The sequence below is a fragment of the Chaetodon trifascialis genome, chromosome 15 (assembly GCF_039877785.1).
Source record: "Chaetodon trifascialis isolate fChaTrf1 chromosome 15, fChaTrf1.hap1, whole genome shotgun sequence".
NCBI lineage: Eukaryota > Metazoa > Chordata > Actinopteri > Chaetodontiformes > Chaetodontidae > Chaetodon > Chaetodon trifascialis.
In genome coordinates, this window is record NC_092070.1 from 24,039,791 (window position 1) to 24,050,181 (window position 10,391).

A 10,391-nucleotide genomic window follows, 5' to 3' on the forward strand; every position below is an offset into this window, starting at 1 on the left:
TCCTTAAGTACAGTTTTGAGGTACTTTCAAATACTGTACTTAAACGATCCAACAGTGTGTGAAGTTAAACGAGCTCCAGCTGCTGTGATATTTAAATGCTGCTGACACGTTAAAGCATCAGGAATAATATTGCAGTACTATAAGTATCTGCCCTGCAAATGCTTTAATACTTTAAGTGCATTGTGCTTGAATGTAGAGAGATTTACGGAGCAGTGTTGCTCCTTTTTAAGATGATTTCTTCTTCTTGTTTCTTCTTATGTTCAGCACAAACAGTGAGGGGAGCTCATCGTTCCAGGTGTGCCGAGCTTCTTGCCTTCTGCAGCTGCTTGTTGCCCTCCAATCCGACACGCTGATCTCAGGAGAACCCCCCCCCACCCCCGCCCCCCCTCGGTCTGGGGCCCGTCGATTGGAAGTGTGACCTGATCAGAACCCCTCTGAGATCTGGACGAGGACATTCTGTGCCTGACTGTCCTCATGGCTGCATGTGATTCCTGTCTCCATGACTCCGTATGACCTGGACCTCCACGTCTTCAGACCTGAAGGCTTTCAAAGGTTACAGCTGGACCAGGTTCTGGTGTATCATGTTTTCATCCTGCGGTGTCGACGGTGAACGCTAAGCGCTGACCTCATCGTTTCAGACAAAAGCTTTAAATGAACAGATGATCTTGACATCAGAATGAGAGTAAAACTCATTGTTCCGCTAAAAAGAGACTCGTTAATGGAGCAGTCGTTATCCTCTGGGGCTTAAAATGACCCGTTTTAAAGTGCTCTGACATCGTATGTGACACAGTTTCCAGGTGCTTAACGTGCTCTCGTCAGACGTTTATGTAACGAACGATCAACGTCAGCAAAGCAGGAGCAAATCTTTGATTAACAAACACAGATTAGGAGCAGAGTTCTTCATAAAAACAGGCTTTTCAGCCGATGGCCACAGATGCCTCTGAGCCATCAACAGTATCTAATCACTCTTGTGCAGTGGGAGGATCAACAAGAGGCTGACACACTGGCCATTTATGCAATTTCCACATCTTTTGCAACGCGTGTGCGTCAGAGGAGGCGATACCCATCGCAGTCCAGGGAGAAGCCAAACACACTGTCTGTAAAGAAAAAAAAGTCAAAAGTCAAGCAACCGGTCATGATTTTTCCTCACACATATGGACGTAATCATTCTTGATGCATGATGGGACCGGCAGCAGGGTGTTAACTTTCCTTTTGTTCTGCCGGTTCTTCCTCGTCTGCTGTTGACCACAAACTCTAAACTGGAGAAGGAGGATTCAGATGTGGTGTAACAGCTGTTCTTACGTCCAAACATCGATGTACAAAGCATTGTTTTCGTCTTCATACGAGCCCTGCTGTCTTTCCAAGAAATAAAACCACTTTTATACCGCTTCATGTGACGTGTACAGTCAACCCGGGTGGTGAAACTCTCATCTGTAAATCACAGCTGGGGAAAATGAGCTTCATGGTGGCTTCAGACGCTTCTCTGAATCACTGCGCTTCAGGAGGAAAATGCATTTTCGACAGTATCACACCTCTGGGTTTTATTAGGAAGTGACAGGTCACTGTAGGAACAATAGGAAAAGGACAAGAAAGCAACAAAGATTAAAAGCAGCTACAGGACAGCAGATTATTGGAAAGTTAATGTGCTGCTTCAGCAGTTTACGAGCTCTCGGATCATGGGTGTGAACGCTCATCAGCTTTTCTAATCGGTTAAGTAAAGAGGCAGAATCAGGCCGTTCAATCTGTGACGTTGTTGGCTGAAGATTATTTTCTCATTCAATCAAAGAAGCTGTTGTTTTTCTGTAATTCTGTTCCTAGCATTGTGCTATGAACAATTACGATTAAAAAGTCACTGAAAGATTAAGATTTATCAAGATATTCGGTCATTTCAGGGAACAAAGGCTGTTCTGGATCCAATCCTCTCGTGTTTTTGGTTCTGTAACGGTGATAAGCTCGTGAAGGAGAATGCTTTTTGTAGTCTTGCATTGGAGATGACACCACAGTCCTGTTGAAATGGGATTTGCCATAAAAATGGGCGGAACTGTTCAGGAAAAGCGTTCTCTTTATTATGTGGTGGAATGAGGGCGAACCGAGCCGGCAGCACCTCCGGGACTGTGGGCAGCCAACACTTCAGACACTCCAAGAACCACTGGCAGCACATGAAAGCGTCGCAGAAAGAGCATATCGTGCAGAGTTAGCGACCGTCACCGTCACGCTGTAAATTACTGCTGGCTCTTGTCGAGTTGAATGGAGAGGTGTTGCTCTCACATGACGCCCTGTGGAAAAGGTGTGTCACAAAGCCAACGATCCACAATGGACTGAAGGTTTCTCAGAGACATGAGGGACGTGGTGTCTGCTGATGCTGTCACTGTTTTCTTTGTCTGTTTGTTGGCCTAGAGCGTCAGTGTGCTTCAAACAAACGAGGTCGCGAGCAGCACGAACAGTGGACAGATCCTCAAGAAAACAAGATTCGCATCCTGACTGAGAGTTTCACAGGAACAGTTTGGCTCACCTTTATGTCCAGGTCTGACGCTGGAGTGTCACTTCCTTCCAGCGGGCGGTGTCCTCTCAAGCAGCAGAGACGCCCACAGCGGCACAGCAGCCGTTCATGAGTACTGACCTCAGAGCAGATCCACACACGTCTTTCAATGGTCACAAGTTCGTTGTTGCAGCAGGTTACAGCATTACAGTGTCATTTGAGCCATTAGCTGAACCGTGGACGGCGATCAGAGCTCCTCAGAGGATGAATCCTGAGGACTTGGACTTGTGCCACCTTGTGGTTCGCATTCGTGGTTTTCAGCCAAACATCTCAATAAATATTTAATGGTTTGCCACGACTGCCATAATCATAATTCCATCATCAGGAATCACGAACACCTTTAGCTCCATCCTCGGCTGTACTCTAATTTTAGCGTGCTGACAAGCCACGCTGAGGTGGTGAATGTGGTCCCAGTTAAACACCAGTATGTTAGCATGCTGACATTAGCATTTAGTACAAAGCACCTCTGTGAATACTGAAGTGAAACACATCAGAAATGAGAAACGGCAGAATGAAACAAGACTTTTCCCAATAGATCAACACAACCTGATGAAAGGGATTGTCTGAAATCTCCTGAGTTTACTTTTCATCTGCCGTCTCTAATCTCCTGACGGGTTTATGTTCGCTCTCAGAATACAGTGCGTGAACTCAGCTTTGGCCTTTTCTTGGAACAGATCTTATCAACACAGTATTTGTTCCTTCTCCAGCAACCGAGCACTGCGGAATAATGTCAACAAGCAGACGACCTGAAGCAGGTCAAACAAAACAAGCCTCTGGAAACATTTGGCTTCCCTGCGTTCCAGGTTGTTCTAGAAACGACCCAACGTCGCTTCGGTCCAGTCAGCTGGTGGGATAGCTGTCAGGTCAGGTCTGTTTCAGCCTGTTCACGCTCCGTGTGCACAGCTGTTTCATTAGACCGGACTGAGCGGACCAGGATCCCCGTAACGCTGAGCTCATTACGTTTAATTGTGTTGGATTTGAACGATGTGCAATCGCTTGTGTTGAAGTCTGGAATTTCAGCTTGTTCTGTGTTTTTCCTTTGTTGAAAGAGGTGGAAAGTAAATGCGTCTTTCCTCAAGCGCTGCACTTACCGGTAAGAGCCGTGTTGAGGTTCTGGCACTTTCCACCTCCGCAGTTCGGAGGGAGTTACTGTAAACCCAGCACACTCCGCTGAAGCTGTGGTTACTGCTCTGTGTCTGCTTTGCAAATTCAGCTTCAACTTCCATGAAAGGAAATCCTAAAACATCAAACATTTCGTTCTCCCTCCTTTTCATTCCTTCATTTCTGCCTTTCCCTCGTCCATCATTCATTTCCTTCTCAAGTTTCCCTTCTTTCTTTCCCCCCTGCCTTGATTTATTTCCTCCTTTTTTGCTTCCTTCTGGCTCCTTCTTTCCTCATTTATTTCCTCCCTGTCATTCTTGATTACTTTATTCTCTCCCTCCCTTTCTTTTGGCTCCTTATTTATTTCCTTTAATCCTTCCTTCTGTCCTAAAGTTTCCTCCTTATCTGATCTATGAACCCACAAAAGTGGACAAGAGCTTTTCCCCCTCCAATGAAAACTTCTACTTTTGCTACTAAGGAGTATTTTACTGCTAAAACTTGCTGTACTTTTACTTCAGTTACATGCTTTTTCTCCTAATAGAGTTTGACTGCTTCCTGTTTATTGATAAACTAACCGGCAGCATGGCACTGAGTGGAATGACAACCACGGGAGGCACAAAAAGTGACGCACACAGTCCTGCACGAGGTGCCAGCAGCATGAAAAGAGGCTAAAGACGCTGGTGGAGAACACCTGTCAAAGTTCATATCAAGTCACCCATTTTTCCAGCTCGGGCCGGCCTTCCTCTAACCTGACAGGCAGGCAGGAGACGCCTCAGCGCGTCACGTGTCTCATAAATGTGTTAACGATCTGATCTCAGAGGCCGCGCAGGACCGGCCTATAGCTGATAGCGTGCGTGGCGGTGATCTCCCAAAAGTGACAAAGTGTGTCGGAGGTTCTCCTCTGACGCAAGAAAACCATTTCGTTGTAGTGTCTGGTGTCACGGGGACGCATAGCAACGCAAATGCTGCCTATAAATACACTTCCACGTCCAGGCTATTTTAAACCTAACAGGGTCAAACAGGAGAGTTCAACTTCCTTTCAGCAGAGGGAAGTTCTGTCCTGAGGCCTTTAATTATGAGGAGACATGAGCTGACGATCATTCAGAGGATGCAGTCGACACTTCGTGAGCGTTTCGTGATGAGGTGCCATAAAAAGATGGAAAAAAATCCTCGAAAGGCTCGAAATGGATGGTACAGAGAAAAAAACATGTTTTCTACTTATATTTGATTTAGAGCATCATTTCAATTTGACAAAAATAAAAAATAAAAAAATAAAATAAAAAAATAAATCTTGTTTCAAAGGTCTTTCTGGAGCTTTCAGCAGCAGCGTGTGGCCTTCATGTTGTTTTGAACTTCCGAACAGCAGCAGTTATATTTGTCTCATCTGTTGTCACCTGAGCCAAATATACGTGGACGATGTCGCCTCAGATAACATCACAGTAATTCAGGGTATTTCTGCGATCATGATGTTTTTGATATAAAGTCAAAATAAAGAGAAAAACTTGATACTGAATATTTGGAAACTACTATCCCGTGCGTACACTTCTTCTTGAGATGGTGATGTAAGTTTGTGTCATTTCCTCAGTTGTTACGCTCTTCTCGTGTGTTAATGTGGTTTGTCGTAAATCTGATCTCATGTGACCAAAACACTTCAAAGCCGCTGAAGTCGCTCCTCTTTTGGAGCTGGAAGCAATGTTACTTTCAGCCATTCTTTTTAAATATATCCATTACAACAATATTCTCCTGAGCGATATGAGACGTGAAAGATGTAAAAACTGAAAACTTTTGAGTGAGAAGCTTTTGGTTTTGTTCTGATAGTTACCTTTGAGATTTCCGCCTCCTCCCGAGTTCGATCGAGGTGAACTGGAACTTTCTGTGCGCTCAGCAGAAACATCTTTGCAGAAACAAGCTCGTCGTTACTGTGGATGACACAGACTTCTACAGAAAACTGTGGGATTACAGGACTGTGGCACTGACCAATAGGAGCACAGAACTCTAAACATGGCGTCTGATGTTGACAAGCTGATGATCAATAAAGACAAATATGCGGTGCTTTAAATGTGTCCTTATGGGAACAAAGCATCTGAAGATTTTCAAAGTATTTTCAAAGCTTTGAGCGGCACAAACTAAACATTTACTTGCATTGTGTTTGGATGGATGCAGATTTCTAATCAGTCTTGCTTTGTTATGACACTCATGAAACCCCTTAATTTCACTGACATCACAATTCAAAGCATTTTTAAAAAAAAAATCATATTCAGTTTGATTATTTAGACAGTCTGTATATTTGTGTGTGAAGAGTCCGGCACACCCACGTACGTCAGGAGAGACCGAAACATTTCCTTCAATTCAGCACCGAAGGCAAAGAGCTGAGCGTTAATATAATAACTCATCACTGGTCCGACCCATAAACTGTCTCTAAGAAACACAAACACTGACGTCAAACTCATCAAGAGTCAGATTTCCTATAAACATGAAGAGGAGCCTGAAGGCTTCAGTATCAGTGTGTATGTGAGCCAGTAACAACAGTCAGTGGGGCCATTTAAACACCGTTTGTCCACCTGAGAGCACTGACAAGTTCACTGTTTGCATGGAAAACGTTCAGCTCGCCATATTTTGGTCTCAAATGTTCCAAAACACATTTAAGGAATCCTAATTAAAGATGTTTATGTGCTTTTGTCCAGAAAAATCTCAACGAATCGGCCTAATCTGGACAAAGATATCACATTTTAAAAAAAGTCTCATCTGTGTGTGTAACGTACAGTCAGGGTGCGCTTAGCTTAGCTTAGCATAAACACTGGAAGCAGAGGGGAAAAGCTAGCCTGGCTCTCGTTAAGCTGCTACTTCTCGTTTGTTTCATACGAAACTAAAAAGGGAAAAACAACAGGGGCCATTCGACTACTCCAAAAGACAATGTTTCCTTCTTTCTGAAGTCTTGCCTTCAAAGTGAGGTTGCCAGGTTTGTTACATTGTCTATACAGAGACAAAAACATGTGCTAACGACCAAATCTGGCAACCTGCGCTACAGACAGAGACTAAAGATTAAACAAACGAAATATAACGTGTTCATTTAATGATCATCACAGGTGACGGTAGGTTTGTTTTTTAACTTCTATGCTAGCTGTTTCCTCCTGCTTCCAGTCTTTATGCTAAGCTAGGCTAACCTCGCCCTGTTCGAACTGTTGCATAAGTTGAAATATTAGCATCCGCCCCAACAATCCAGGATCAACTGGGTTCTAGAAAACACTGAAACTTGCTCTTCTCAGATCATTACATGTGTATCAATGAGTTTATTAAAGCTCATAACGTCCTTTAAGAGTTAATACATGCAAATGATTACATGAAAACAAAACATATGCTACATTTAATAGTTCTGACAGTATGAAAGTACACTGGACGAGACTAAGCTTGATGTTCCAACTTCGCCAAATTAGGCGAGCTGGACGTGTCACTTGTGGTAATAATAGATGTCGTTTAATGCTGAATATGATGATTATGAAGGATCAAAGTGCTTTCAGAGAATATAGATATGAAGGGTTAAATATTCTCTCTATGTATGTCATGTGCCGTCTAAGATGAATTGAATATGTTGTCAGATTAGCTTTTAGATTAAGTACCATACTTCCATGACAGCCCACACTTAGCCCTTCAGTGTGAGATGAACGCTGGGACTTTATAAACAGATGTGTCCGAGTTGAAGCGCAGTAGTAAATGAGGCATGAATCATTGTCCTGGACTTTCCAGTTTCCCTCTCCTACGCTGGGCCTTTCAAGCCACAATCCCTCCAATTACAATCAAAGCCGCCACATCCAACAGCAGATTAATGGGACACTTCCTCCACATCGCTTCGCACAGTGGTAATTCATCTTAATTGTGATACATTCCTTTTGGCTGCGCTCCCGGCTCGCCAGATGCTCGACGTCTGTTTGACAAATCAATCCCTTACAAAGTCTTCAAAGCTTTAAGTTCTGGGCCTTGAGAGTCTGCGGTCAAAGCTTTTACAGGTCGGGAATCCAACACACGCTGGACAACATCTGCCCACAGCTGGTTCTCCGACTCAATGTCAAAGTCAGGCCTTCCCAGACTCAGAAAACCGGGCTGCAAGTCCCCAAAACTGCTAGTTCAAGTGAAAATACTCCTCTGGTTTGCGACCAGGGCGGTTTGGCTCTCTCGTCGCCTCTCCTTCTTCCTCTCCAGCCTCAGCTTCCAGCAGACCACGCTCGACGCTAGGAGGACCAGTCCAGCCGAGAGGAGCACCAGGCCGAAGTAGGAGATGGTGGATCCGTGTGAGTTGAAGCTGTACGCCACGGCAGTGACCACGATGCCGGCGATGAGGACCACCACGCCAAACGGGATGGTGCAGCGGTAGCAGGACAGCTCGGCCCCGCCGGTGGCCGCGGTCAGCTGGACCTCATTGACCAGCGGGATGTTGACGGTGGTCACGGGGGCTGCGGGATGCTCGCTGTTGTTGGCCTTCTCTGGGGTCGCTGGCGTTCTCATGGCGTCCTTATTAGCTTCCTCTGGCATTGCAGGATCAAGGAACCGCCTGCTAACCAACCACAGATGGTTCCTCGTTGGTGCCCTTTTACCTCGTTTCCTTGCTAGGGTCTCCCAGCCTGCGTGGAGAAAGAATCCATTCATTAGGTGAAAAGGAAGCAAAGAGTCAAAGTCGTTGCTCAACACTGGACGCAGAAGAAAGACAGACCCTGCAGATGCTTTTTGTTAAGATTCAATGCATTTCACAACCCTGCAGCACTTTGCGAGCGCCTCCCGTCGCCTTCGAGCGACCTCCCTGCGCCGTCGCCTCCTGACCCAGTCGCGGGGAGGTTTGCCTGAATGACGCAGGACGGCTGGGCCCAGCACGAGCTGAGACATTCCCTGGAGAGCGCAGGATATGGCATTACAAACTGCTCTGTGAAATGCGAGGAGCTTCGAAATCACCAGCAATTTCACAAGCGCTCATTCTTCACCCCCCTCCCCGCTTCCTCACGTCTGCTGCATGGAAAGCTGCGATTCAGGGACAATAAACGGGCAGGGGGGTGTCACTTAAAGCCTGCATCACCGTCAGGGTTTCAACACGCCTGTGACTCGGTCGCCTTCGTTAAAACAGAAGCATTTCTCTCTCTAGAGCTGTGAAAGGTGGTTCAGAGTCTGACTGTAGACCAGCGGTCCTCAAACTGGGGGTCAGGCCTCGTCAAGGGGGGGGCAGCGCCATACTGGAGCCACTGCTGATGCTTTAATTTGTCATATAAGACTGTAAACTGAAGCTCTTTTATGTACAATTGGTTGAAGAAAACAGGACATTTGAACTTCTTTTGCTGTGAGGAACTATGTTGTATTTTTTTATGTTGTATTTTCACTATTTTATAGACAAAAAGGAATTAATTTGGCATAACTGGCAGATTAATTGGTTTTGAAAATATGTTTTCTGTGTGTCTTAATCCAGATGTTTCTGAAAAGAAATAGTTCACCAAGTTACTGAAGAAGAGGAAGAACTCCTGCTTCACAAAATCCGTTCGTATTCTCAGACAGAAGTATCAGACAGAAGCTGTGATGAAGGGTTGGCTGCAACTGACCAGTATTTTCATTATCATTAATCGTTCTGTCAATAAAAGGATGAAAATGTTTCTTTTGACGAACCAACAGTCTCAAATCCAAAAACATTTACTCTCATAAATGACAAAGAAAAGCATTCATGACGCTGGACCAACAAACTTTTGACATTTTTGCTGGAAAAATAACAATCAATCATCAAAACAGTTTTAAATTTACCTCCGATGGACTAATTGGTTAGCTGTGAGTTGCTTTTGTTCGATTTCAGAGGAAAGATTCACGTCAGGGAAAAGCTTTGAAATCCTCCCAGAGAAGATCTTTGTTTTCTGTTTGTTGAATTGAACTTATCTGAACTCTCCTGAGTGTGATACACAACAAAACTTACTCCTTTAACTTGTAAACTTAGTGGAATTCGTGTCTGTGAACATTTAAGGAAAAATGTCCAAATGTTTGTGGTGTGTCTGCTCTGTCTGTCCACACTACAAACAATGATTTTGACAGGTGTGTTCTGCACACCTTCACGTTGTTTAGGCTGCTGTGTTAAAGTTTTATTCTCTAAGTTTTCAGTAAATTAATCTGCATCAGATCATCTAACTTCAGCTGAATGGGTCCCCTTGAAGGCCAAACTTCATCTTGTTATTTGCATTGAGGTAAATCTGCTGGACAAAGCTGGACAGACAGAGCTGAGGTTGGTTGGTGTGTTTGTTACCTCACAGCCGTTTTCCATGTCGCACAGTCTCCAAAGAGCTCCTCTGCTGCGGTCAAAGTCGTCTGTGAGGGAACCCGCTCATGAAATATTCATTCACATTCATGAAGTGAGAAGTGAGCGTTGTTTTCTTCTGTGCTGAGCAGCAAACAGCGTCTCTCTGCCGGCTGGAATCTGACTCCCATTCATGAGGACCGTCCCCCTGTGAAGCCCTCAGGTTCAGAGCTGCGGGTCGCACTGCCATCCCCATTCACTGCAACTATTTCAAGTATCGATGACGGCACTGTCAAGCTCTAACGATCAGGTACAGAGCCGTTTCCGTCTGGTTTCAAAAATAAATCGTCTTAGCTGCGAGCATTTATTGAACGTACTGTCAATTCCCGAGATGCATTTATTTTGAAATCAAAATCATTTCCGTTTGGGTGGGCGGACAATAACTCACAACTTTATAGAACAGGTTAAACATGAGAGAGGGTGTAACCTGCTATTTAT

At 44.7% G+C, this 10,391-nt stretch overlaps 1 protein-coding gene across 1 annotated transcript; it reads right to left on the reverse strand.

Annotated features, from left to right (window-relative positions):
• Positions 1-6,912: 6,912 nt before the first annotated feature.
• tmem100a (transmembrane protein 100a) lies at positions 6,913-10,138 on the reverse strand. The gene is made up of 2 exons (XM_070981333.1): positions 9,903-10,138; positions 6,913-8,256 (listed from the first exon to the last, which is right to left on the reverse strand). The coding sequence occupies exon 2, from the start codon at positions 8,165-8,167 to the stop codon at positions 7,763-7,765; it is 405 nt and encodes a 134-aa protein (XP_070837434.1). The 5' UTR covers positions 8,168-8,256; positions 9,903-10,138; the 3' UTR covers positions 6,913-7,762.
• Between the last annotated feature and the right edge of the window lie 253 nt (positions 10,139-10,391).